The sequence below is a fragment of the Tursiops truncatus genome, chromosome 11, assembly GCF_011762595.2.
Source record: "Tursiops truncatus isolate mTurTru1 chromosome 11, mTurTru1.mat.Y, whole genome shotgun sequence".
Taxonomy (NCBI): Eukaryota; Metazoa; Chordata; class Mammalia; order Artiodactyla; family Delphinidae; genus Tursiops; species Tursiops truncatus.
Window position 1 is genome coordinate 98,000,314 of NC_047044.1, and position 27,811 is coordinate 98,028,124.

At 54.1% G+C, this 27,811-nt stretch overlaps 1 protein-coding gene and 1 long non-coding RNA gene across 2 annotated transcripts in view; one reads left to right on the plus strand and one right to left on the minus strand.

The window, feature by feature from the left end:
- Positions 1-27,785, minus strand: CCND2 (cyclin D2). Its single transcript, XM_033867173.2, has 5 exons — positions 27,302-27,785; positions 25,319-25,534; positions 22,603-22,762; positions 14,040-14,188; positions 1-5,316 (listed from the first exon to the last, which is right to left on the minus strand). The coding sequence occupies exons 1-5, from the start codon at positions 27,494-27,496 to the stop codon at positions 5,167-5,169; spliced, it is 870 nt and encodes a 289-aa protein (XP_033723064.1). The 5' UTR covers positions 27,497-27,785; the 3' UTR covers positions 1-5,166.
- The window catches only part of LOC141275912 (uncharacterized), a 28,402-nt gene continuing 26,663 nt past the window's right edge, over positions 26,073-27,811 (plus strand). The window contains exon 1 of the long non-coding RNA XR_012324555.1: positions 26,073-26,501. This is a non-coding gene — a long non-coding RNA (uncharacterized lncRNA). The remainder of the gene's footprint in view (positions 26,502-27,811) is intronic.

A 27,811-nucleotide genomic window follows, 5' to 3' on the forward strand; every position in this document is an offset into this window, starting at 1 on the left:
TTTAGGTCAAGGTGAGTTTATTGTCCAAATAGCATAACCTAATTGCATCCAAAACCATTTTCAAATCCATCTTTAAGCTAGTCAGAAAAACAGGTTATTATTTTTAAAAATCACTTAACACTGAACAGATAGGACCTCTGAAAAGGCAGCTTGACTATACCATGTCACCATCATGGCCAATACAACATTTTTCTCCCATACTTCCTAAAAACCTTCCGTGTATACTGATCATGCTACTTCAGCACTTGCTCGCATGCCGACCAAATAAACACCCACACCTCTTACAGAGTACATGGTGAGAGAATAAAACTGACGGGATACGGCATCACACTCATTTTAAAGCAAAAAAAAAAAATTATAATAATAATAAAAGGAAGTCCAAGACGAGAAACTGTAACTGAGAGAGAGAGAGAGAGAGAGAGAGAGAGAGATCTGAGGTACATGGTAATGAACATAATGGAAAAAATCCAATGGCCTGGTGATCTGCCGGGGACTTCAGAGCTGGCCAGCAGTAAGAAATACAACCAATTGAAAAAAGAAAACAAAAGAAACCACGAGAACTTTTTTTTTTTTTTAAAGGATAGGCACCTGTCAAAATACACTGGCTACTGTAATGGCTACAGTCAGTAAGGCACTTTTTTCCCCAAAGTAGGCTGCAGGCGAAGGGATAAATGCGGCAGCTCCAGCATGCGTGTGTATGTTTGCCGATGGCTTCTGGAAACCTAAGCCAGGCATCGGGTCTGACAGCCCAGCCAAGTCTAAAAGCAGAGACACACGGATACAGAACGGTGGTCCTGGCTGAAGTGACGGTTCTGGGTCATTGAGAATCCAGAATCATGAAAAGCCAAGTGGGATGAGGAAGCCATACACGTCCTCTCGAATCTCCCGGCCCGATTTTGTACCAACGGGTGACAGGAACTGCCCCGAAGCTACAGAGTGTCTGCTGGCTGAAGGGGACTTTACCATCTCAGCAGTAATTTCCCTTTTAAAGCTATTCTCAGGGTCGGACTGTCTCAAAGATAAACAAAGAGGAATCCTTTTGGCTTAGAAGCCAGCTGGCTTACTCAGATTTCCCCCCCATTCTTACTTCCCATTTCCACTCTACCAATATTCTCTTCTTGAGCTAGAAAATTATTTACATGAGATAAGGTGCGAGTCTATTTCTTCTCCCAGCCCTGACCCCTGTGGCCCGTGGAGGGAAAATGCCCCTGCCCTCTTCGAGAAAGTCATCCAATCCTGCTACCGTCCGCAGCCCCTTCGCAAGGGAAGCCCCCGATGCCCGCAGCCGAGGTGGCGTCCCCTCGGAGCCACGCGTGCCCGACTCGGATGCTGAAGGAGGCCGAACCGGGCCTCCGCTGCAGCACACGCCCCAACAGGGACCCGGCTGGGGGACGCAGTGGGCTGCTCAGTGGGGTGGGGCAGTTCCAGAGGACAGCCTCCCCGGACAGAAGCCCCTTCTCTCAGCCTGGGGGGGGGGGGGCGTTCTGCTGAGGCATCGGTGCCCTGCCCCCGCCTGCAGGCTTCTCGGCTGTCATGAACCCGCATGGAACTGAATTATGCTTAGCATATATTTTTGGCATACAAGGATTTTCCCCCGTAGGATGTGGCCAAAATTTGGCAGGTGAGGGGAACAACTTAGCTCCCACTGATGGAGAAAAACATAAACAAACAAACAACCAAAAAAAACCACCAAAAAAAAACCATACAGAGGAGGAAGTAAAGAAGAGAGAGAAAGACAACAAGGTAGAAAAAGACCAGAATAGGTTTGGAACCCTCTTAGCGGGAGGAAAGAGAAAAAAAATGCATGGGGAGAAGTGAACTCCTCTGGGACAAAAACTCCTACCGAGGAAACCAATCCAGGGAGCGGGTATAAGCCAGTTCAGCAAAGCCAGGATCCCTTCTTCTGTGTTAAGGAGAGAGCAGGCAGAAAAGCTAAACCACCTGGCGCGCTCCTCACCAGCAACCCTACACCTCCCATCACACTAGGCCCTGAGGAGGGGAAGGAGACAAAGCCGGAAGGCCCCAGTGGCCCCCTGGGGGCTCCAGGGCTGGGAAGAAGAAAAAACCAGAAGGCCCCAGCGGCCCCCTGGGGGCTCCAGGGAAAGTGGAAAGTGAAGGACTCTGGGGGAGTCTGTTGGCCTGTTTCCTTATTTGTCAGGTTCTCTCATTTGCTGCTTCCCTTTGAGCTTAGCGGCTGGTCACTGTTCAAGGGATCTGTACCTGGCTTTCTCTTTAGGTTCCAAGACTCCCAAGAACTCTAGGGTCCATGCATTCCTCCATCCTGTGGAACCCCTCAGGGCCTAGAAGAGTGGCCTGTGCAAAGTGTGCTCCCGATAAAACAGGCTGCTCAGCCTTCCTCTCCAGAACCTCAGGATACAGCACCCACTGGCCCACCAGGAATCCCTAGAATGTCAGGGTCATGTAACTCACCAAGTCCCGAACCCTTCTCACACACTTCAAGGGAGACTGACGCACCCGGGGCTGCATATCTCTGCAGAGAAGCAGCCTCCCTACCTCCCTTCGACCACCAATCCAATACTCATCTGACCCATCTTTCCAACCATGCCAATTCAACGCACGATCTAAAACCTGAAAACCATTTAGTGCCACTTAGCAAGGACCTGGCTGCGCTTGCCTGCCGCAGGCCGGACAGGTGGGAGCAGTTGCCGTGGCAACCCTACCTGCTGCAGGTTCAGACCTAGGAAACCCTCCGAGATCGTCCTGAACGGGGGCTGCCCGTATCCGGGAAGGGGCCAGAGAGAGGGGAAACGTTCCAGATGAAAGGACCCAAAGCAGATGAGAGCCCTGCTTTAGAAAGGCCTGCAAGATGAGACTCTCCAGATAGCCTGCTGGAATTCTCTAGTCTGTGTCCTGATCGCTGGTACCCACGTGGTACCTACTCCACTGCATCAACCTCTGTGCTGAGTGTCAGCCTTGCGGGGGAGGGGAAATCCCTTGGTTCAATTGCATTTTTTCCATCATGATGAGGATACCAGAGTCAGAATGGAAGCCTGATGACCTTCACCACGGAAGAGGTCCCTGGGCGTGAGACACCCTGGGGCCAAATCCTCCACCTGCCACCTGGGAGGGGCCGCACAGCCTCCTCCCCGCCTTCTGCCTTCCCTGACTAATGGGCTCCCAAGCAGAAACTGTCCGGTTGTGAGGTATTATGAGAACAAAAATGTGAACCATTTTCTTTTGTAGCTATTGATTTTGTCCAGTACACCTGAGGTAAAGAATACTCTGTCTTTGAAGGATGTGACCAGAGAGGAAAAAAAAAAAAAAAAAAAATCCATGAATACGCTACCAGAAGAAAACAAACTATGTATGGAAGGGCTTTTCCAGTACGAAGAACTCCTATCTCAACCATCTACTTCAGGACTTGGAAATTTAAGCGGGAAAATAATATATTATAAAATTGTTTAAAAGATAGCAGCACACTCGGTGAAACATTACAGCTATAGGTACTGTTAACGTGGATAACAATGAATGATCTCAGCTTCTTAGCAGCGCAAAAAAAAAAATAATAAAAAACTGAACATAATAAAATGAAAAATAAGAGACCCTTAGATTTTTCTCCATCTTAAACCCTTATACTACGAAACAAGGCAGAATCTGTGTATAAAACAATTCTTCAGAGTAGCCCTGTTCTGATCTTTTTTTTTATTTTTACTTAAAAAGGCAAATATTTTAATAGCTTCATTACCTGTCAATTATAATTGTGCAAAAAAAAAAAAAGTTGGTGCTTCAACCTCTCTGCTAACTGAATGCCTCTAAGACGTGGAGAGGAAAAAAAATTCAAGTACGCTGAATGCAACCTTGCAATGAAATCAACAAAAAAACGGAAACGGGAACGAAATGCCACACTGATGACCCGCTGTCTGTCTTTGCACCAGCAATAACGCTTTTTTCCATGTCCAAAGGAGGAGTATAGAGGTGGGAATTAAGATCCTTCTGTGCCACCAAAATGGTAACAGAGTTTTGTTTTTAGGAATGTTGTGATGGGGATTTCAGCGGAAGAGGGTGTGTCTTGAGTTCCGGTGGGGATGCCAGAGAGTGTCAGATACAGGACAGCAACCCAACTGGGGGCAGGAGGGGAGGGGGCACAGGAGGAGAAGGGAGGCATCTACTCTGCATGATTTGCATAAACCATCCCATCTATCCCTCGGGAACAATTTTTCAAAGTGCTTTTCGAATGGAATGGTTTATACCAAAACGCTCACCTGTGGACCAGACACGCCAATCAGCACCAAAGAATTCGTTTGTTTCCTAATGAGGGATGCCAAGGTCACATTACTCTCTTGAACACATCAGGAGAAAAGTTTCCATTCCAGATCCCACCCTCGGGCTCCATCTGCCTCCATCTCATAGGAGTTTTGGGGATGGCCCGTAGCTAGATTGCCCCTTTTCGATAAAAATTGGGTGGTGTCTGCAACGAACCGTGTTTGGAAGAAGAAGCAAGATGTCGAAAAACGTGAAACCCCAGGATCCAATCACCTGTGTCCAACGGGCAAACATCACCTCTTTTAGGTAGCAGCTACTGTAGACAGCGAGAGCTGTCACGAGAGGCCCAGCAACGCTCCTGACTTAGTAACAAACAGGTGGTCGGGAGGAAGGGCGCTTCTCCATCCAAAACGGTTCGATCGCACTGAGATTATTTTGTAACTCCCTCCCCATCCTGTCCCTCCTTATTTCTAACTCCTTCTCGAGTTCATTGCTTTGCAATCTAATCCTGCCATAAGTGGCATCTGCAATTCCTCGAAAGTATCCTACCAGGGGTACATACATGCTAGTTCATAACAGGAAAAAAAAAAGTCTCTAATTTGTTCCCATAGTGCAGGCATACATTTTCGCTAGCTACTCTGCAGGTTTTCCTGTAAGCATTTTACTATGACTTTTAACATCATCAAACAATAATAACTGTTCGCATATATACGGGATTCCCTTCTGTTGTACTTCAAATAGGCACCAGATGCTGTTACTGATTCCGTGTTTATAGGACCTTTATCTCTCACTTCTAAAAGATCTTTCAATATGATCTAGGTGGGGGCAGGTTTTTTTTTTTTTTTTAAGTTTCATCCTAAAACATTAAGAGAACAAAACACAACCAGAGAGAAGGAGAGAGCAGATTGGACGCTTCTCTCCCATTCGGCCTGCCCGACATCCTCACAGGTCAATATCCCGCACGTCTGTAGGGGTGCTGGCTTGGTCCAGCTCGTCCTCCGACTTGGATCCGTCGCCCTGGTCCTGACGGTACTGCTGCAGGCTGTTTAGCAGCACCACCTCAATCTGCTCCTGGCAGGCTTTGAGGCAATCCTAGAGGAAGAACGGTCCAGACCAGAGCTGTTAGCAAAGGCAACAGTACGCAGAGCAACTGACGAAGAGAACACACATGATTCAAGCCCCGCCTGAGTCTGCGCTCGCTTTCCAGCAGAAAGAAAGCTGAAATGTACAGGAGATGCATCCTTCCGGTGCCGGAACCTCACCACTCCAAGTGGGGTCCACGGGCCAGCAGCATCAGCACCATCCGGGAGCTTGTTAGAAACGCAGAACCTAGGACTTCCCTGGTGGTCCAGTGGTTAAGCATCCACCTTCCAATGCAGGGGACGCGGGTTTGAGCCCTGGTCGGGGAACTAAGATCCCACAGGCCGCGGGGCAGCTAAGCCCACGGTGCCGCAACTACTGAGCCCGTGCTCCGGAGCCCACACGCCAAAACCAGAGACAAGCCTGTGTGCTGCGATGAAAGATCCCGAGGGCCACGACTAAGACCCGATGCAGCCTAATTAATTAATTAAAGAAAGAAAAAAGAAATGCAGAACCTCATTCCTCTCCAGACCAGTCAGATCAGAATCTGCATTTTAGCAGAAGCCCAGGTGAAGTGTATGCACAGGACCTGGGCACCACTGGCCAAGATGAGCAGCTGTTTGTGGCCACACGGTGCCTGGTAATCCAAGGGCCAAGGAGATGCTTCCCGCTTGGGGACACCGGGAGGTGAGAAGGAAAAGGGGAAGGCCAGCCGTACAGACAGTGTGACCACACTAGACCACCCAAGGGATAGATAAGAGAATGGACTGAACTACACTGATCCTCACAGCGACTGCGGAACCGCTTAAAAACAAGCAATCTGTTTTTCGCTTATTTACCGTTCCCTTAACTCTCATAAAAATACAACACAGAAATGTTTTCAAAATTCTGGACACTTGAGCCGTCTAATTTGGGAATAGGCAAAAAAATCCCTGCAGCATTGCTTTGATATTAGTCTATATTTGGTAGGGAAGATGCACCATGTGTTGATCTCAGGCAGATGTTTCTGTTAGCTGGGTGGCGTGGGACACAGCGGCTATTCGTGGGTGTCACTAGGGAGGGATGGTGGTTGGTAGTAGCAAGTGGGAGGTGAGCTGAAGAAATTGCTCTTAGGAGCTATTTCCCAACATCTCTCCTTGGCAAGCCTGCTTTCCTGTGCCCTCGTGAGCAGCACAGACACATGGAATAGGTTAAATCCACTCTGCCTGGGTCTTTCCACAGTTTAATGTACGTTTCCCTTGTGCTTGTTTCACCGTGCAACTACCCAGCGGTTACTGTCTGCTGAGCACCAAAGCGTTATCTCTATTTTCCCAAGATCTAAAAATAAAGTTGGGGTTCTCAGGAACACCGTTTCCATTCCTTTCTCATCTCTCATCCATTTCAGCTTTGTATGAAATTCAAGATCGGGAGCAATGGCAGACCGAGCACTAAGGGCAGAGATGAAATTTCACCTGCAATGAACTAAGAGTGACTAGAAGGCAGGGGTATTTGCTGTCGCCCCACCAGACTTGCAGGCAGCCGCTAAGTTATCTTCCTTCTCTGACCTCAGTTTCCCCACTTGTAAAATAAGGCTCAGGAAACGCTCACAGACGGAGGACCAACTGCGATCATTTGGACAAAGTGCTAAGTTCAACACACGACAATCATTTATTACGAACAGAAAGAAGTCCATCCTGGACTGTGAAAGAATTCCTGAGATTTCTTTGAAACGAGGTACGAACGAGCATTTGCTCAGGACAGGTGAGGCGGGCAGTGCAGCGGGCACAGTGGATGGAGCGTCCGGCAGGGCAGACGTACCCCGGCCCAGAGCTCTCCGTCCCCAATGAGAAAGAGCCAGGGACTGGCCACTGAGGACCCAACAACGTTTCTCAGACTGGCCTGTGGCCTCGCCTGGTCATGTCCTCTAACCTGCCTGACCCCCTAACTGGTGAATTAGAAGCTGACGGGCCTCGCCCACTGCCTGCTCTGCCCGTCCAGCACTCCTCCTCCAAGGCCCGTCCTGCAGTGGCCGTGCTTCTGGTCACTCACCACTCACGAAGGTGCTCGGTGGTGAAGGCTAAAGGCAGGATGCTTCTAAGGGCACCTGCATTTCAGCGGAAGGCACTAGAGGACCCAAAAGCCTTATGATCTCAAACAATTAATCTTAAAGAACAAGGTTTACAACGTAAAAACTGGCGAGAGTCAAAACTCCTCTGGCTTGTCCCTGAGGAAGCTCCTGGCCAATCCTGTCCGACTTTCCTTCCCCAAGGCTCTATTTCTGGGTCAGCACATCTGCCACCCCAATAATACGACAAACTCAGGATGCCGTGACCATCACTGCCTTAGCCACACCAGCAGCCGGAATGGATGGTCCTCCAAACAGGGAGATCGGGCTCTGGAGAGCTAAAGAATTTGATTCGGGGCCACGGGCAGTCTCCCTTTGGGTCACCCATGTTCCTACTGTTCCCGGTATTTAGATTTCCCTCCCAGCAGCCTTAGACCCTAAAGGAACAGTTCTGAGAAAGGCCTACAGGGAGGGCTGGCACACTGGGCAGTGACTTCTACGGGACTTCAAGAGAACACAGGCGTCGAATGTCATATTTATGTAACTTCCAGCCAAAAACAGCTTTCCCGAATAAAATGAAGAAAGAGTTCACATTAAACACAAACTGTCCTTTCTTGATTTTTCCAGTCCCACTTGAATTTCAATCTAAATCATTCCTGACTATGGCCAGCTCTTCCTCTTTGATATCTCTTACTCCAAGGGAAAAGGGACGACTATAGCAGTTCCCCCAGAAACGAGGGACCCTGAAGCCCATAGGCTCAGCTGTGACAGCAGGACGCTAAAGCTCTCGGTGGACCAATGGTGTCCCTCATTGCTGGAAAGCGCTCTGGGGTCTCCGTCTAACCCTCCCCTGGTTCCACTGCTTCATGACTTGGCTGTCCTAATCTGAGTTTCAACTGCGAGGACCTCTCGCTCTCGGCTAGATGAAAATCTACTTAAGGGCAAGAGCTTGTCTTGCATAAAGGATGTTGCACGTTCTACTCTGACAGTGGCAGGAAGGAAATCGGCATCCCTCTTCCTGGAAACAGAGCTCACTCCCTGCATTTTAAACCTTCCTTTAGGATTGCAGGAGTCCTTCTTGGGCGTCCCAAGAGCGTGTGGATTTCCTGTGAGCTGGTGGAAAGTGAGGTCCGAGGGAGGGCGGGCTGGTGCCCCTACCTCAGCAGACACGCCCCTCCACCCAGTCCACCCGGCCCCAGTCTTGCCGGAGGGGCTCCCAGTCTCCCGAGTGGGTAGGAGAGCGCCGGGGGGACTGGGGTGGGAGGGGTGATCTGGACGAAGGGAGGAGGCCAAGCCCAGAGAAGGAAACAGAAGGGGGGACAAGTTGCAGAGCCTGAAGGGAACCCAAAGCGAAGCTGGAGAGAGTGATGGCCATGTGTCCACGGGCGGAGTTCTAAGGCGACACACACAGATCCTTACAGGATCTGAGAACTGGGGGCTCTGGGGGGCTTTTGGAGATCCAACAGCCAGCTGCGCCCACTTCACAGCTAGGGAGCCGACCCGAAGCTGGCTCCTCCCCCAATCACACCTAGTTAAAAACGATCCCTGGCCTTCAAAGGGCGAGACTCCAATTCCAGAACTGTCTTCCCTGTGCGCCTCTCCGCCTCTTCCGGGCTCTAAGGAAAGACAGAGCAGAGAATCTCCGAGAAAGGGAGACACAGCCCAAGTGGCCTGGAAAACCCCCGACAGCGCCTGCGATGAAAAGATGCTGCGCGCACGGCAAGCGCCGGGGCTCCGGGCCCTCTGCTTCTCCGCAGCCTCCAGAAGCACCAGCCATTGTGCCGAGATGCCCCAAATTAAGCTGCTTAGAGGGAGAGCCATAATGCTCGTCTGTCAGCCTGGACAGGTGGCACTCCAGTGCTGGGGGTCGGGCAGGCCTCCAGCCCGAGGATGCTCGGCCCCTCCCCCGCCCACCCCCGGCCCCGCAGCCCTGACAGCGGCATTTGTGATGCCGGGCTCCTTCCCCGGCCCGACTTCCTCCGCGTGCTGGCTCCAGCCCCGCGCCCCGCACCCTCCTCGGCCCTCTGAATGGGCTGCGGAACTGCTACCATCAGCCTCCAGTGTCACTGCATCACAGCATTGTCACCACACACGCACTGCACTCAACAGGGGCACAAAGGGCTGAATGAGCCCCAGACCCGCGGCCAACTCAGGCACAGACAACTTAGGAAACTATCTCATTCTTCCTTTCTTCACAGCCTGTTGGGCTTATTTCCTTGAATACCAAATGAGGCCCGCGACAAAACTCGAGCTCAAGCAGGGGCGGGAAGCATCGGCCTCCGTTTCTGTTTCCTCTGCCGTCCCGCCCCCGGCTTCCCGTCCAGCGACTCTCCTGCGGGCTTCTGACCACAGGCCCTGTTCAGGGCACAAAGGACAGTCTCGGGGACACGGGGGCCTTCAGGAGAAGGTGTGCTGTGAGGGCTCCGGGGACCAAGGCAAGGGTGGGGACCCTGGGGTTCTGACATGCAGTCACTATCGAGTCTTCCCTGGCGCTGCGGATGACCCTAGGGGAGGGATGGCCTGGAATCTTCCTGGGCAATAGTTAAGAATTCAAGGGACTTCCCTGGCGGTCCAGTGGTTAAGACTTAGCCTTCCAATGCAGGGGATGTGGGTTCGATCCCTCGTCAGGGAGGTAAGATCCCACAGGCCTCCTGGCCCCAAAACCAAGACATAAAACAGAAGCAATATTGTAACAAATTCAATAAGGGCTTTAAAAAAAAAGAAAAAAGAAGGCAACAGACAGTTTTGGTGTAACCTAGGTAGAAAAGGATACATGTAATGACAGGACGACTCCCATCTATACCTGTCCTGTTAAATACCTTCCAGTAACTTCCCATCTTCATGGCCCGTGAGCCCCAATTCTACTTGTTCATTAGTGACTTAGGAAAATGGTGTCACGTGAAAACAAAGTGACTTGCTCTAAGATAACGTCAGGTAAAACTCAGGGGACCCTGACATATTGTTAATGTCAAGACCTATCTAGCTTTTCCAAAAGACCTGGGGAGACCAAAGCACTAGAAACACACTTGAAACCCACCTGCCCAGCCTTTGTCCCCCTTCCTTCCTCCCCCGCCCTCCCTCCATCATTCCCCAATGACTCTGCCAGGGGATCTGGAGAAAAGGCTGAGTCAAAGTTGGGCCTCGTTCAAAAGAGTCTATATACAAGTGAACAGGGAGATAAAGGCTGGCACCAAGCTCTAGCAGGATGCCGAGGGGACGGAAGAGGAACCCCGATTCTGCCAGGGAAGTGGCCCAGTCGGTCCCCCCCTTCGCAAGCGGACCCTTGGCAACGGAAGCCCCGGTAGACGTTCCCCCAAAGCCAGAATGGCCTCTCTGGCTGGTGTCTGTTTTTAGCAACACTTAGGAGTAGAAGGAAAGAGTACTTAAAATACACCACCCTCTGAGACTATTCCCTGTAAAACTGTCAGGCTTCTCACTCAGCTTTCTCTTTGGAATGAAGCGTTCCGGTTTATTTTGACAACCAGAGCGAACAACAGAGAGCAGCTTTCTCAGGGCCGCGTGGGTCCCTCCTATCAAAGCTCCCTGCCGCCGGCCAGAGAGCCAGAGAGCCAGAGAGATGGCTCTGGCTGTTTCAGGGAGAAAGAGGGGATCCTCTTTCTACAGTCATATCTCTGACAATCGACGGAAAAAGGACACCGTCAGCTGGCCCAGGTCTCTAGGTGCGAGGGGCAAGGGGCACGGGGCTAGCACACAACTGTAGGGACTCTGGGGTCAAAGGCCGGCACGTCCCGATTCTCATCTGCCCGTGCACCAGGGCCCATAGGGCAGAAGGTGGTCTGGGCACTGGGCTTCCCTGTGGGAGGGGGGCTCAACGCAAACCCCTGGGCACTTCAGTGTGGCCCAAGGACATTTTACGTCTATGTGGGTGTCTACAACTTTTTGTTGTAGCAATATATACGCCACCCAGCCCTGAGCGTCTTCATCAGTTTTAAGTGTACAGCGTCAGCTCTGAGTACATTCACTGTGTCGTGAGACCACCACCCTCTCCAGGACTTTTCTTCCCAAACGGAAACTCCATCCCCATTACACAATCACTCCCCCACCCGCTGGGCCCTGGGAACCTCTATTCCACTTTCTGTCTCTATGGATTTGACGACGTCTAGGGGCCTCGGGACCTCATGTAAGCGGCATCCCACGATATTTGTCTGTGTCTGGCTTACTTCACTGAACACGTCCAAGGCTCATTCACAGTGTAGCATGTATCGGAATCTCATTTCTTTTTAAGGTTGAATAATGTCCCATGGCATGCACATACCACAGTTTCTTTCTCCATCCCAAGGCCATTTTCAACCACCAAGTGATGGCTTCTACTCTGCATTTTACGTGAGGCCCGGAGAGCTCCTTCCCGAGGGCTGATTTCCTACTGCACGTCTAGTTCCAAACACCCGCTTAGCATCCACTCATTTGATCTTCATTTGCTGGGGTTTTACGTGCTTTACCGTGGATTCGCCATACGATCGCTACGTTCCTTGGTGACAGGAACCTCATCTTTTATTTTCCGTGTGCCGCCCACCCCCCACCTTCTTCCACGCTGTCTGTGCCTCGCTTGTTCGTGGGCCTTGCTCACAAGGTGACAGCCTGCCCGAGAGCTCTCCGGAGAACACAGGCTGATGGGTGGGAGGACTTAGCGCCCGACGTCCGGCACACACAATAGCTGAGGCACCGAGGACGTCCCCAGGGAGAGTGGGATGCGGCTCTGGGGACCCGAGGTAAGCTGGGAACTTCCTGAGCTCTCCAACTGTTCTCTGAAACGGGTACATGCATGCTTGGTTTTTCACATTAAAATGTTTAACCCGGGGCCGACTGGTGAGAACGAGGCAGATGTGTGCACGTCCAACAGCTGGCGACTTTTAGAAGGAACCTCTAAACCAGCTTTGCGTCTAGTTGACCCAGTCTGACAGCGACCAGGATGGCCTGGCTACATAGTATCTGACAGGGGCAAGCAGCGTCTCCCATATGAAACGAGAGACTAGTTTGCGGACTTGAAAAGCAAGGCACAGCCCACGAGCTCCCCTGGCACCCCAGGAGCGACCTCTGTCCATCTGAAGCCTACAGTAACAGGTGACAGAGAGATGCGGGAGAGAGCTAGAGACCCCGTGGGACAATCGGCCCATCAGGGCACATCTAGAAATATCCGAAGGAGGTTACTATGCTGGCGGGGGGTGGGGTGGGGGGAATCAAACACTTGTCACTGACATTTTTGTCCCCGGGGGTCGAGGAGGGGCTGGTCTTCAGCGGGTTGGGAGTCCTTTTGGCAAGGCAGCCTCAATAGAAGATATTCAGAAAAGGAGGGAAGCATATCATTTCTATAAATGCTAAGTTCCGTCCAAGATTTGCCTCTAGAGGATTCGAAGAGCATTCTTCCCAGGAAGCTGCACTGGAGGGTCTTTTCCATCTACATTTTGGAAACCACGCTTCGGAAGCCTGTTTGCAGCCAGCGTTTGAAAAGCATCTCTAAGAACTGTTTCAGAGGAGAACCCCTCCCTGTGCCACGTCCTTGAGATGGTAATGAAGGCCGAGGCAAAATCTGGGGGGGGTCGGGGGGGAGGCCAGCCAACTGCAGTCTTAGGCGTGCTGACATCTACCCTTTTGCCCAGCATCCCTGGTGGGGGCACTGGCCCCAGGCCTGTAAACCACATTATCCCTTATAAGTCAATATATGCCCACAGCAGGGCATTCAGAATCCCCCTGACCATCTAGAGGGGGTCATCACAAAGTTCCCCTGCATTCTTGAGTCTCTCCATGGTGACTTGAGAGGGGCCTCAGAGCTGACACCCCTCTCTCGAGTGGCTTTAAACCAAAGGCCTTTTTCAAACAAAAAGATCCCAGGAGCTGCGGCGAGGGAGGAATGCAGGGTTCCCAGGCTGGGCGTCAGAGCCCCCAGGTTCTGGTCCCAGGCCGGTGACCCCGGCTTCTCCCCCTCTCTGACCTCGCAGAATCAACCTTCTCAGGACCACGATTTCCAGCTAGCTGAATCAGAGCCTCCCTGGCCCCTGGGCTGTCCCCCAAACCTCTCTTCTTCTCTAAGGAGCTCCAAATGCCGGCAACCAGAGTTCCAGCCTCTGCACTGTCCTGTCCACAGGGCACCCAGAATGGAAAAATCTATAGCTAATAATAGTTCCTTGCATTTGTACGGCACTTAACTCTTCTTAAAGCGCTTTTTAATCCGTCATCACGTTGAACTAAAGGGAAGTGAGAGGCAGGCGGGGTGGAGAGGTCTGTGGAGGTGGACGCCTCCTGACGGCGGGGGGCCCCTCCGTCTCCCAAGCCCTGAGGTGCAGGAGGGGCTCGCTCGGGCCCTGCCTGCCAGCCTCAGCGCCCGTGAGCAGGCGAGAAGGCTCCACGCCGGAGGAGAGGCCGCGGATTGTACATAAATGGAAACAGGCAACAGGCGACAAGTCAGACCCATGGGGAAGCCCGGGCCACACAGGAAACTGGTCAGCAGCCCTCCCTCCCCCCTCGTCTCTGCTTGCGAAGCTCTTTTCTCTGTTTGATGGCATGTGGGGCCTCACCTGCTGAATTCTGTATGACCGCGGGTGCCGATCTCAGAAAACAGAAACCAACAGACAAAGAACCTCGGCCACCTCCTCACTGAACCAACTGTCTCTCTCCCCGAGCTGAGGAAAGAGAGGTCTGGTCACAGCCAAGGGGATGGACGGGGGCCACCTACCACGTCGGTGTTGGTGATCTTGGCCAGAAGGTCCACCAGGGCGTCGCCCGTGAGCGAGCTCACATCCTCGTCCTGCTGGAGCCCGCAGATGGCGGCTCCCACGCTTCCAGTTGCGATCATCGACGGCGGGTACATGGCGAACTTGAAGTCTGAGAGGACGAGAGGCGGAAGGTCAGGACCCCCGCGGACGCACCCTCTCCTAAGTCTTTCCTTCACGAGATGCCCTTCATTTATTTGCCCGTGACCGTGGCGGTTCCAGATTTAAAAGGAGGAGACCGAGTAGAACAGGGAGGTCTGAGACCAGTGCAGACAAGATAACCCACGTGCCACACAAGCGACACGAGCCAAGGGCTCCACACGTTCGAAGGAGGGGGAAGTACGAGCAGGTGAATCTTAGGAAGGACGACAGCCCTGACGTGACTCTGCCATGCTCTCTGGACAGGCATCAAGGACTGAGACGGCTCAGAACAAAAGAGATGATTTGATTGAAAAAAAAAGAAAAGGACGGGACTTCCCCGGTGGTCCAGTGGTTAAGACTCCATGCTTCCACTGCAGGGGGCCCGGGTTCAATCCCTGGTTGGGGAACTAAGATCCCATGGGCCATGCAAGAAAAGTGGGAGAAGCAGCCATGGGGGGCGGGTGCTGGGGGGCAAGTTTCACACAATTCCCCACTTCTACCCAGCGTCAAGGGCCCTCAGAACGTTAGAAGAGAGGACAGGAAGCCAATCACACTCCCACTATTAGCCGTCCTAATCAGAGGAAGGACTTGCTTTAGATTTTATGGCTTTGAGGGCTGAAGATCCCATTTTCTTGCTGAGGAAAAAAAAGAGTGGTTTGCTAGAGACGAGTGGAAAAACGATGATACATTGGATGGGCTCGAACCCCCTCATCTTCCATTTCTCCAAGAGCAACTACAGAGGATGCTTTTATGTACCAGCCTGGGAGCCCAAACACCAGTTTCTTCTGGGGCGGGGGGGTGTCCCCCAGAAGGGCCGGCAACCAAATCGGCCACCGCTGTCCGTGGCAGGGAGGTAAGGATACACACCCCTTAGCCCTGCTCCTGCTGCTAAGGGCTCCCACCTGCCGACACGGCCAGGACCTGACTCGTTGCAGCCTGTGTGATACAGCCGTCAGCCACGGAAGCTGGGTACAATCAGTACCTTAACGTCGTGGATGAGAAACCAAGCTGCCTGAGTCTCCACTGCCCTCCCCCTGTCCTGTGCTGATAGGTGAAAGAGGCGAGAGCTTTGTCCCTGATCCTGACCGCAGCCCCGGAGTGGAGAGCATCTTCCACAAAGGGTTCTCTCCAGTTTTGCCATCATCGCAGTGAATTCACTGCATGTAGAAGTGGAAAGTTGGAGGGAGGGGGATCGCTGTAGAGGGAAGACGTGGGTCACACTTCCATTCCCAGCATAAGCACCGCATTTAACCTACAGAAACAGTTCAACCTACTATCTCCCCCTCTTGCTATTCTATCAACATAGTCCAAGGACGCACTTCTATCAGTGACCCCACTGTCCACATCAGGTCAGTGGCGTCCTCAGAAACTGCGCTGGGTTGCTCAACCAGGCACACACCCTTCCCCTCCTGGCCGAATCCCACGAACACAGCAGGCCTGGCCGTCTGTCTGTCTTTCTCCATGGTCTTCTGTTCTTAGCCCATGCACCATCTCCACCTCTCGAGGGATGTATATATATTACGCCATTCCACCCAAAGCCTGCTGTGTTCTAACTCGTCCAGAGCCTCTTCTCTGTCCCCGGACAGTGACGAAGCCAGCCTTCCTGCCTCCCGCTCTGCTGTAGGTCTCTTCGCATGGGGTCACACAGGAGTGTTTCTCTGCCCAGTAACCTCGTTAGCTCCCCCTGGGGACATTCACAATGCAGAGGCAGCAGCCAGCCCGTGGCCCTGGGCCCACACAGGCCCCGGGTGGGAGCAGCTGGCAGGGAAGGGCAGGGCAGGAGGGGATCCCCGGCCCCCCTGCCCCAGGCCTCAGCCCAGGAAGCAGAGCCCACACACACCTATCTTTGCATCCCGCTGCCTGCAAACCCAACTCCCACTTCCAGCAAATGAATTAATCCTGGCAGTCAGGGCGTGTGGATGGATGGTCCTGGGGTTGCTGAGAGGATCGTACCTCCCTTCTCGTTTTGTGGGAAAATGCCGAGGGACACTGTCCCCTGCCCCACCCCCCAGAACTGGGGAGCAAGGGCTGCATGAACACGGCAGCCTCTGGGCAGCACCGGCAGGGCCAGGGAAGCTAGGCTGGCGCTGCTGAGCAGCAGGGCAGTGACCCCCTCTAGGGCCCCGACAACTGCCCGACTCTCCCACAAAGCCAGGTCCAGCCCGTGGGACCCTGGGCGAGTCACTTCCTCCCTCCCAGCCCCTTGGAGTCCCAGTTATCTATGGGGAGGGTAGAGCTAGAGCAGCGAACTAACTAGTTTTTCTAACCTCCACCTGCAACTCAGTACAGGGTCATGAAATTCGTTTGTAGGTGGTGACCAGCATTTTTTGTTGTTGTTGAGTTGAACAAAATGTTAGCATAGAAAGTATCAGGAAGTAATGCAAGCAGTGAGAGTCAATACTGTCTTAAGAAACATTTGTATCGATTTGACGTATACTGACAGTTATCCTGAATTGCTTTATAAAATGTATTTCTTCCTTTATGGTTTAGGTCCAAAAAGTTGGAAGAAGGTAGGCTGGCTAATCTTCTCGGGGCCTTCCGGCTCTAACTGGCTTTTTACTTAAGGCTCTGGAGTAAAAACGACTCTCAAGGAAAAGAATAAGGAAGAGACACTAGAACACAGCACGGCTTCCCCCAGGCAGCAAAGTCACAAGACATCTCTCTCCATGGAGCAGTTCTGCATGGCCTCAGGGGCTGCCCCAAGACCACACCCAGGGACACCCCCTCTCTGCTGGTAGGGGAAATGGCAGAGAGAAAAACACCTGAATAAAACATCTGAAGGGTCGTGTCCTTGTACTAGCTCTTGTTAACTAACCTCCACACTCACCTGTGGAAAGTTCCATCCAACCCATTCAGCCATTTCTGGAAACCTTCAACTTTTGGCTACGGAACTGGATGGATAGATTCACGATATTTACTTGAGGGAGGGGGCAAAAATAAAATCAGGCTTCATGAGCACGTGCTATGATCAAGATTGCAACTGTCCATAAATACGTAAATAGAAATGCATCAACATGCATGCACGTGGGGATATCAGGAGAATACAAAGATGTATGTAAATGTCCCCACCATCCAGTGGGGGAAACGCTATTTGCAAAAATAAAATACAAAGTAACGATCTCTCCCAAATCTCTGAATCTCTTGGTCAAAAAACGCCGACAAGCTCTATGTTGGTGCTGAAGGTGTGCTCAGGGGTGAGGGTCTCTCTCCACCCTCAGCTGCCCACCTGGAAAGCTAAAGTGTGTGTGACTTAATAAGAACCCGCCCCCCAGAGTGAGAGGCAATTAGCTGAGCAGGGACCCGTTCTGATCGAGTTACGACGTGTTCCTCCCTGTTCCAGGCAGCACCATGATGATTCCCCCAAGACACGGGACATATGATCTAAATGGCTAGGTGACTTCTAAAGAAATGTCTCCAAGAAAGGATAGGAGCATTCGAGACACACACTTAGGAGGATTCCCCAAAAGGGGGTGGGAAGGGTTTGGGCCAAGCAGCTCCAAGCACTGGAAGGTGGAGGCCACGGAGGCTGGTGACCTTACCACCTACCAGCTGCGTGAAGGTGGGCAAGTTACCTGACCTCTCTGAGCCTCCATTTTTCCACCTACACATGAGGATAATAATTAGACTCTCATAGGGTACTTCTGAGGATGCAACTAAGAGAACAGGGCCTGGTTCTCGGTAAACAACCCATGACACCCACCAGCAGCATCGCTGTCATCACCCCACTATCCCTACCCCAGGGGCCCGCTGTGGGATCGGGGTGGGCAATGCTGACCGTCGGCGATTCTGTTCAGCACCTGCAGGGATGCGGCGAAACAGCAGGCCCTGCACAGCAAGGCCAGGAGAACGAGGGCTCTGCTCTGGCCGCCCTGAGGCTCTTTCTCTCTCTCTCTCTCTCTCTCTCTCTCTCTCTCTCTCTCTCTCTCTCGCAGAACCGGCCTCATCGCGTCCCCACTGCCTCCTGCTGCTTTGTCAGCAGTGGGGGAAGCTGAGGCCTCCCAGGGGGATGGAAAGAGGGCACAAGCACACAAGGAACGAGAGAGAAGTCGGACTATTCATTCAGCTGGGGTCACCCAGAACCAAGGAACAGGTCCCATAGCTCAGCAGCCCTGACCTGACCTCCACCTTCTCCACCGACCAGCCCAGGCAGTGTTCCTACTGTTTGCTTACTTGGCAAGGAATTAGCAAAGAACAAGGTGAAATTCACCTGCTTCAAGACACTCCCTTTTACCGGTGAATCGATGAAATCTTGAGAGGTTAAGTGACTTGTCTAACGTCTGATGCCGGGCCTGGGCTTAAGATGGAGAGAGGCATCTGGACGTTGCACTCTGAGACTCACCAGCAGGTAGAGAGCTCTTCAGAGGCACCGCCCACGCCCCACTGGGAATCCACGGCCATCTTTCCCATCAGAGGCGGGAGAAAAGGCCAAAGGAAGGAACCCTGGCTCAGGAGTCCAGGAGATGGGAACGCCTCCCGTCTGTGGCCCCAGTCCCCTGTGGGATCCTGCAGACACTTCACCACCCAAGGACCTCCTGGGGCCCCACTGGGCTCCTTAATCTGGACAAGGGCAGGAGAGCTGCTCCACAGTTCATCAACTTAGTTAAGATTTCACTGAAGGAAGCGTTCTGAGCTAAGCGGGTTTGAAACCACAGATTACACGGCCCTGGGGGTGGCTTTATCCCCGTTGTTTTGACTATGGTGGCCGAGGCCTTGACCGGCAAGCGTGACCACTGTGCTTCTGTTCACCACTAGGGGGCGAGAGGCGCTCGCTCCGAGGGGAAGAGAACCAGGGATGCCCTTCTCTCCCTCTCCTCCAACCTGCCTCAGGTGGGCCTTTAAAAGGCCAGAGCCGGTGGGGGGCTGGACGAGGACCCTCAGCCTGCTCCCCACGCACCTTACGGCCTGGTGGGAAGTGAGATGGGCCCTGTCAAGCTGCCCGTGTGGAAGAACTGAGACTCCCGTTCAACAGTCCACTTCCCTGGGGCCCCGTGGCCGCTCCTCGGTGGAGGGAACTCAGAGAGTCGCAGAGGGAAAGGGCTTTCCACTCTTCCTTCCACCTTCCAACCACCCAGGCAGACCTCCCTTTCTGCATCAGGGGCCAAGTCATGGACCCTCTCTGGGCCACCACTGTCCGGCTGTAAACCAGGGATGAAGCGTCGCGAGACACGTCCAGGTACAGCCAGGAGGACGGGGAAGCTCTGGGGTATCGCCATCCCTGGGGCCCAGGCCCGCTGGGCAGGCAGCCTGGATAGCTGAGGGCAGCACCTCGGGGTGGGGGGCTCCTAGGCACAGAGGGAGATGCAGGGTGCCGTGGGAAGGGAGGCTAAACACCCCCTCCCTCACCCCCGCCCGCGCCAAGTTCAAACTCAATGCCACTGGCTCTTCTAAACTAACTGGAATCATCTGTTCAGCATGATGTCATGCGTCAGGAATCTCCCCCACGCCGGCGCGATCCTGAGTCATCCCAATGGTCTCTTTCCTCGTTGGCAGACTTCGGGGCTCTGCCATCAGAGCGGCACCAGGGGGATGCTGAGAACAGTGTGCTGCCCAGCGTCCAAAGCTCTAGGGAAGGCGGATATGAAGGGCTCCCCTCACCCCATGGCCTCCACCGACCGGCACCAGCCGAAGTCTCCACCCCAGAGGCTGTTCAGGGCTGGGAAGGGAAGAGGACACCTCTCTCTGTCTCACCACCATGTGAAGCCTCAAGCCCCCGGAAGGAGGACTGGCAGCCCTGCCCTGCCCGCGTCTTCCCCTTTCACACACAGGCACTCTCCACGGACCGCGGGACCACCGCCAGCTCTTTCACAAGCAGCTTTCCCCCTCAACTAGCCACACAGCCCCAGGGTCGCGGCTGCCCCTGAAAGGCCGGGATCCCTGAGCGGAACGGAGCAGGACCTGTGCTGCTGTAACTCGTGCCGGCTACCTGCCGGCCTGGCCCGGGCACGCGCCCATTGCTCACACACCCTGGCCCCAGAACGAGGCATCTCATCCAGCCGGAAGGTGGTCCCCTCAAGAAAAGCGGCCCCTTGGCTTTTACTCCGTCAGGCCCACGGCCCTAAAACCCCAGGCAGCGGGATGCCACGTGACTCGGCCATGCAGACACACTCGAGGGCAGATCAGGGAAAGAAATGCCTCTCAGACGGGCTCATCCCCTCTAGACCCAGAAACGTGTGAAACCCTCCTTGTGCTCTGAGCTGTCCATGCGTGGCGCTCAGTACCCAGCTGGAGGTGTTCCTATTCCCATCCTTCCCTGCCCCTGCCCCACGCTAGCTCCTCTCTCAAAGGGCAGTCTTCCCGACTTCCCCCGCCTCCCCTCAGACCTCTATCCCCTGCCCCTGAATCCCAGGCTCCCTCCTCGGGCCCCAAACGTGGCAGCTGCCCCAAGGACCTGGCCAAGAAGGCCAGGAGTGGCGGACGGGATCCCCAATTTTAGAGCATGGGCCTAAAGCCAAAAGCAGAGCCCGGGGGATCTGCTTTTGGCCTGGGTCACTCCACCCACCCTCCCGACCCGAGTCAGAGATCAGCGAGGGGGAGTGGGCAGATGGACCCCAAAAGATACGTCCGTCAAGAGACAAGGTCAGAGCAGAGCACTGGCTATCGACAGCTGGGCGATGGGGGAGCGCAGGGTCAGGGGTCAGCTGTCCTAGAGAGAAAAGGGCTGGTTGACCCCTTCTCCACAGTGAATCATGACAATGGAGAGGAAGGGACAGCGGGGCCTGGGAGACAAAATGACAAGTCAATGAGGGGCTGACCTCTAGGGGCCAGGCCAGACAGCAGAAGGGGAGGAAGCAGAAGAAGGGCTACGGTGTGCAGGGCAGCGAGAATCACGGGCAAACAATGGTCCCCCAGGGCTGCAGGAAGGGCACAGGGCACGGACACTCCACGAGGCTGGGCCTGGATCTGGGAAGCTCAGGGACGGGAAGCCTGCTCTGGGATCCACAGTGCGGGGGCTGGACCCTGCATCTGAGCCCACAAAGGCTGAGCACGGCGTCCTGCTAAACTCAAATGGGGGTAGCAGGGTTAGGGTTAGGGAAGTCATTGTATCCACTCAGTAAAAGTCAGAATCGGAGACATTTTCACATTTGGTACCAGGGCACATCGCCTACACCTTGCCTGGTTGACAAAGGACCTCCTTGTACATCACCTCTCTTCTGATGTCCGTTTTCCTAACCACCTGAAAAGGCTGTAGGAGCGTCATGTGTCAATAGGCATATTTTACAGATGAAGAGGCTGAGGTTCAGAGAGGTCGCGGGCTGGGAAGTAGCAAAGCCCGACCTTTTGACTGTGAACAGGGCACGTACGCTACATTGCAGATAACCGTGCTCATCTTAACAGGTAACAAGATACTGAAAGAAGTCAAGCCCCAGGCCCACCTTTGCAATTCCAGTACATGCTCCTGGCAACCGTGAACCCCGCCCTCTCCCCCGGGGCAGGGGGGAAAGGTCCACCCAAACAAGTTCTTTCCCTAACACTTCTGATTGTGAAAATATGAACTCCTGACGCTCCACCCTGGCCAACGATGGGTCCGGAGTTTCTCCCATGGCCACTACCGTTAGGGGTGGGGGGAAAAAGATGAGGGGAGGGGGAAGACGGCGGAAACTGGCCAAAGTTCAATGTGATGAGACGGTATCAAACCGCTGCCTTTAGTTTATCAGTTAATTGCAAAGCAAACGGGCCAACGAGGACTATGTATCCATTGCGGGATCAATGGGGTGGGTGTAGCGCTCTTAACGTGAAAAGAAAAAACGCGGTTGCAGCGTTAAAAAGGCTGCCATCAAAACCCCAACACGTGGAGGGAGGGCAGCAGAGCCCAGGCGCAGGAAGCAGTCCTTGCTGAAAACCCCACATGTTCACCCGAACCCTGCAGAAGGAGCTGCCGGAAGGCAGTAAATGCCCTGCGGCCAAAGAATTCCTCTGGCCTCCCCGACCACTTATCAGGGCAGGCGGTATTTATCTTGACAGCGTTCCTCGGACCTATATTTGCATCCCGCCCCCCTCCAAATTTCCTCTTGGGCTTATCTCCAAGCCATCCTTTTCCTCCAAAGATGAAAGATTGAAACACGACCAGAGGGCAGTATATATAATCTTCAAAGAGCACTTTAGACACCATAAAGAATATTTTAACAGGCACTGTTTTTTTTTCCCCCCTCACCACACCTGTCCTCATAAACCATTTATGAGCTTGGCAGAGAGAAAATATACCAGCTGAGATAAAGGAACGAAGAAACAGTCCAGGAATGAAACCTTGGACTCTAGATTACTTGGGACCCCCTCCCCTCGACCCCCCAATCCCTGGAAGTTAGGGCTGCGGTCCTCCTCCTTGAATCCACCCCCCCCAAAGCCCTCCCCAGCACCAGGCCCCCACCGGGCTCCAGCAGCTCCTACCAGTGGCGCACAGAGCGATGAAGGTCTGAGCGTGCTTGCGGATCAGAGACAGCTTCTCGCTGGGCTGAGGCAGCTTGCGAAGGATGTGCTCGATGAAGTCGTGGGGGGTGACGGCCGCCAGGTTCCACTTCAACTTGCCCAGCACCACCAGCTCCCACTCCTGGGGACGGAGGGAGGAAGGGAAGAGTATAAAGCCCACAGGCTGACCTGGCATCCGGGACTGGGGGCTTGGCATCCAGACCAGTCTTCGGAACGATTCTCATTAGATTGGAAGGCGGGGCCGTTTATCAGAGTGGCCCTAAAGCTTTGAAGTGGGTGACGGCTCTTCTCAGGCTTCAAAGGTCAGGCTCCACTGAAAATAATGAGCGCCCAGGTAGCTGTTGCCAAGATGGTACCTTCTTCTATTTCTCTGCCTCTCCAGCTCCCCGACCCGCACCCGACCCTGACTTCCATTCCAGGGGATGCTTCTGCCCGCCCACCCAGAAGGTTGAATCTACAGTAAGATACCACCAAGGTCATTGTAGCCCTTTCGTAGCAATTTATTGTATATCTATCACCAGATTAATGGTCTTTTTAATCCTCGTGGAAAAATGATGTACACAGAATAAAGCTCAAAATTAGGTTTCTTGGCCCAAATCCTTGGCAACCAATTAGCTTGCTCGTAGCTGGTGCCAAAATGTACCATTTTTCTCTCTGCTGCTAAAACTTCCCCCATGACACGTAATGCAGAAATCTTGGGAAATGATACTCAGACACGGGGCACCCTTCCACTGAAATGTTTCACCGGCCTTTGTTACCATGACTGAAGGACCTCATGGTCACTGGCAACCCCCTTGTGCAGCTGGAGGTGATTCAGGGCAGGGTGAAGGTCCTTGTTCAAGGTCATAGAAGCCCGCAGCCCAAATGCTGGCACTGTGCAACCCCGTCTCTTGTGGGCCTCTCACCAGCAGCCCACCTAGTGAAAAACCTTGTTTCTCTCCCTTATTGGGATACGTTGGGGGGAATTGTGCTCAAAGGGAAACAAGCCAAAGAGAGAGCCTTAAAACTACGTGCAGTCAGAGGGAAAAACAGGCCCATCGATCTATCGTCATCAGCAGAATGAGCGACCAGCTTACCAGTGTAGTCCGTTCCCCCATTCACCCCAAGATACCGACTGTCTTCCGCCTGCCAAGCCGGCCACCAGAGCCCTATTCTGCCTGCGACCCACAGCACCGGCTGGCTGTGTGGTCTGGGCCAACTCCCTCCCCTTCCCTGGCCTCGGCTTTCTTGTTGGTAAAATAGGAGGACTCCTCCAGTTCTCAACTTCTGGGATAAAGAGACAGAGACTGGAAAAAGGCAGATTTGTCTGCAGCAGTACAAATTAGCTTGGCAAGCCCCTGGAAAAAAATTGGGGTGCTCTGAAACATACCTGAGTCCCCCACCATGTTGAAACAGTGAAGCAAAAGGAAGATTCGTTTTCCTCGTCTCCCGTGAGACATATAACTGGATCCCAATTTTAACCATGCTCTCTTTACCTGCCTTCAAGTCTGCCTTGGTTTTTTTACGGGAGGTTGGCGGTGAAAACCCAGATAGACTACTAAACAGTCAGTGTCTCCCAAGATGGCTTGAAATTTCAGCTCTCCTTCTCACGGGGGAATGTGAGTATAAACCACTCGACTTGTACCATTATTAAAGGAAGCAGATCTCCTAGAAGAAAGCACCTTTCTGGGCCTCTCGGACCAAACCAGAAGCAGCTGAAATCTGGCAACTGTTCAAAGGTGAGGTCATTCATGCCCCTCTGCATTCTCGGAGATTCCTCCCCATCCTTGCACATGTCTGCCGCTAGGTGGCAGCACAGCCTCAGGGAGGAAGGCCTCTCACAAAGAGCTCAGTTCAGGCAGCCAGTGCCGGGCCCTGTGGACTTAGTGCAGGCCTGGCCAGCGGGGAGGGGGAGGGGGAGGGGGGTGGTAAGAGGGGGCCCCTTTTCCAAACAGTTGGGAGATAGGCTGTGCAGATCACTGAAGGTGGGCCTCTGGAGCCACCCAACCAATGCCACGCTGCTGCCACATGGCCGTCTTAAGTATGAAGCTACGGGGGCAAAGAGTCCTATCGGGTGGGAAAAAGGTTTGCGGGCAGAAAACCAGAGTCCAGACAGGACCCCGTGTCTATGTAGAGGTAACAGCCCCACCGGAGACAGGAATTCAGGCCTCCCAACCCTCTGACAAAGGGCCCAATTTGACTCTGCTCAAAAGCCAATGAGCTGGTATTTAAGTGAACAGCTACTATGTGTGGGTATCTTGAGACTCTAAGAGGTGCCTAAGACCTACCTTTGAACTCCCGGTTCTTAGGAGACACGCCACACGTGTATTTGAGAATCATGTGAGAGGTTGATTTCTGTCTCGGAATTCCGCGATTGAAAATTTGGAATTTAATTAAAATATTTTATCACTGTGCTTCATGCCTCCTCTGCATACGTAAGCGGCTGCAAATGAATCTCACCAACACAAACCTCCCTGAGTGAGGACGTTATTCATGGGTGGAGTCTCGGTACTTCGCACAGAGCCCCGCACACAGTAGGAACGCAAGGAGCGTCGTGTTAAAGAGTTCCCAGAAGTGTGAAAACGTCAGGGATGGGTAATTTGGGGTCCTAAGGATCTGTTCTGGGAGCAGCGGCATCAGAGTATATTATTAGGATAGGGGACAGCAGAAAGGCAGGGGGGAAGGAGGCAGTCATTACCAGCAGCTCCTGAGGCTTGACGGAGTTGTCCGTGTAAATGCACAACTTCTCAGCGGTCAGCGGGATGGTCTCTTTGAGCTTGGAAGCCAGGAACATGCACACGGCCCCCAGAAGCTGCAGATGGGTCTTCGGAGTTGGGACTCCGGCCAAGAAGCGGTCCAGGTAATTGATGGCCAGAGGAAAGACCTCTTCTTCGCACTTCTGCTCCTCACAGACCTATGACACGAGGGGACAGGGTCGGGGTGGGGGGAGACCATAATATCAGGAAAAGAGGAAAAAAGGGAAACCGCACAATCTAGGAAAACGACAAAAATATTGAATTTGTCGGGGGGGGAGGGGGAGGGGAGTAGAATAAGCGATCAGAGTGAAGGCGAGGAAATTGGGGTCAATCTGAATGGCCATCCGCGCTGGGGTCCTCCCCGGGAGCCTAAAAACTCACCGGAGAAGTGGGTTAAGGACCCCGAGGCCGAGGGCGCAGCAGCTCCGGCCCCGCCGCCCCCGTGGGCCACTCACCGCTCCGCTCGCTCGCACTCACTCACTCTCTTTTTTGGATTTCGTCATCTTTTCAAAAAATCAATAAAAATATTCCGGAGGCTCCGGGGGTCTCGTTCTTGGTCTCATTCGGACCCCCAGACCCTACTCTATCATTCCCGACAATTGAAAAAATTGTCGGGGGGAGTCCCCGCGGCCCAGGCGCCGCATTTGGGGGGGTGGGTGGGGAGAGGTGGGGAAGCGGGGGGAGGGCGGAGGGAGCCAGCGCCGCGCAGCCTGGGCGGCCGGAGTCGGGGCAGGGGAGACGGGTTCAAAAAATAATTAAAAATCGAGGAAATACCCCAGACAAGACCTTTCGCCGTGAAAACCCCACAGAGGACCCAGGCTACCCGCAACGGAGGTTTGGGGTGCCGGGAAGGTCTGGACCGCGACCCCTGGGGCTTTGGATACCGAGGGGGAAACTTGCAGGGGTGAGCGCGGCGGCGGGAGTGTCCGGCCGCGGCCCACAAGGGCAGAGGCCGGGGACGGTGGCGAAGAGCTGGGGGACAGACGAGAACGGGGAGCCGCCGGAGAGAGGCGCGGGGGGCTCCGGCCTCTCCTTCGGGGGGGACCCGCTATCGCCCCTGCACACACCTCCTCCCCCCTCCCACCCCACCCAGCTCTCCGCACCCAGGAAACTGAAGGCCGAAACGTAAGTAACCTTCGTGAGGGAGGGGGGGATCGGGGGCGAAGGCGCCATCAGAAGTGGGGGGCCGGGATAGTGGGGTGAGAGGGGGAGCGGGCGACGCGTTCCAGCCTCTCCACCCCGAGTTTACAAAGCAACATGGCGAAACCACGGCAGGTCCGGAGCCGTGCAGACGTGGGCACACGGCTCGCTCCGCAAGGGTTCGGAGCGAGGGGAAAGAAGTGGTTCTTTTGGGTTCCCCGAAAACACACGTTTCTTCAGTGTGACTTCCGGGGCTCCTGAATTCCCCGTTTCTCTTCTCCCTCCGCCCTCCGCCCTCCCCCCTTAGTGCCAACGCGGAGTCGCGACCACAGGCGAGGGGGGGGGGGTACCCGAGGCTAGGACGAATTTGCCCTGGCCTTTGGTGGGGGGGCTGATTTTTTAACTTTGGGGTCCCGGCTTCCCGCTCCTACTCCCTTCTTCAAGGCACCTAAAGCAGCCTCGGCTTCGCAAAAGACAGGTCGGGGTTGGGGGGGGGAGGAGGCAGCCACAGGCAGGCACCCGCGCGCGGGATGCTCCCCCACCCCCGCCCCGGGACAGCCTCGCTGCTCCCAGATTTGCCTCCTCCCTCCTCCCCCCTCCCCCCGTTAATCTTGCACCCCGCAAGGAACAGAAAGGAAGCCACGCGTCTCGCCGAGGGCACGGGGTAACCTCTCGCGCAGCAGCGGGGAGGCGGGCGCGGAGGCTGCCCTCTCGCAGGTTCAGGGTTCCCGCGTGGGGTCTGGGGTCCGGGCGGGGACGGACGGTGCGCCTGCCTGCAGACCTACCTCCAGCATCCAGGTGGCCACCATCCTGCGCATGTAGGGCTGGATGTCCTTCTGCACGCACTTGAAGTAGGAGCACTGGGGAAGGTAGCGCTCCTCGATGGTCAGCAAGTTCTGCAGCACGCGGTCGTCGTGGAGCAGGTTGGCGTCCGGCACGGCCCTGCGGACCGGGTCCACCTCTCCGCACAGCAGCTCCATGGCCAGCTGGGTGCCCACTCGCGCCCCTGCGATCTCCGGACTGGAAAATTGGGGGGGTTTTTTGGAGGGGGGGAGGGGAGAGGATTCCCCTTACCTCCTTCCTTTGGCTAAATAAGGGGTTTTCGGGGAAATAGCGAAGGGCAGAGAGGGAAGCTGGGGAAGAAGAGGGGAAAGGGATGGGCGGTGGGAGAGGAGCGCCCCGGGGGCTGCTGACTCTGCCTGCCCTCCCCTTCAAACTTGTCTGCTCTCCCCAGCTCGCTCTGCTCTCTGCTCTCCGAGGCAGTGACGCAAACTGGCTGGGCAGTTACTTCTCCT

Coding starts and splice junctions, on each gene's coding strand:
- CCND2 (XM_033867173.2), bottom strand. CDS start 27,496: ATGGAGCTGCTGTGCGGAGAGGTGGACCCGGTCCGCAGGGCCGTGCCG. Junction 25,535..27,301: donor TGGCCACCTGGATGCTGGAG/GTAGGTCTGCAG, acceptor CTCGTGTCATAG/GTCTGTGAGGAGCAGAAGTG. Junction 22,763..25,318: donor TCAAGCCTCAGGAGCTGCTG/GTAATGACTGCC, acceptor CTCCGTCCCCAG/GAGTGGGAGCTGGTGGTGCT.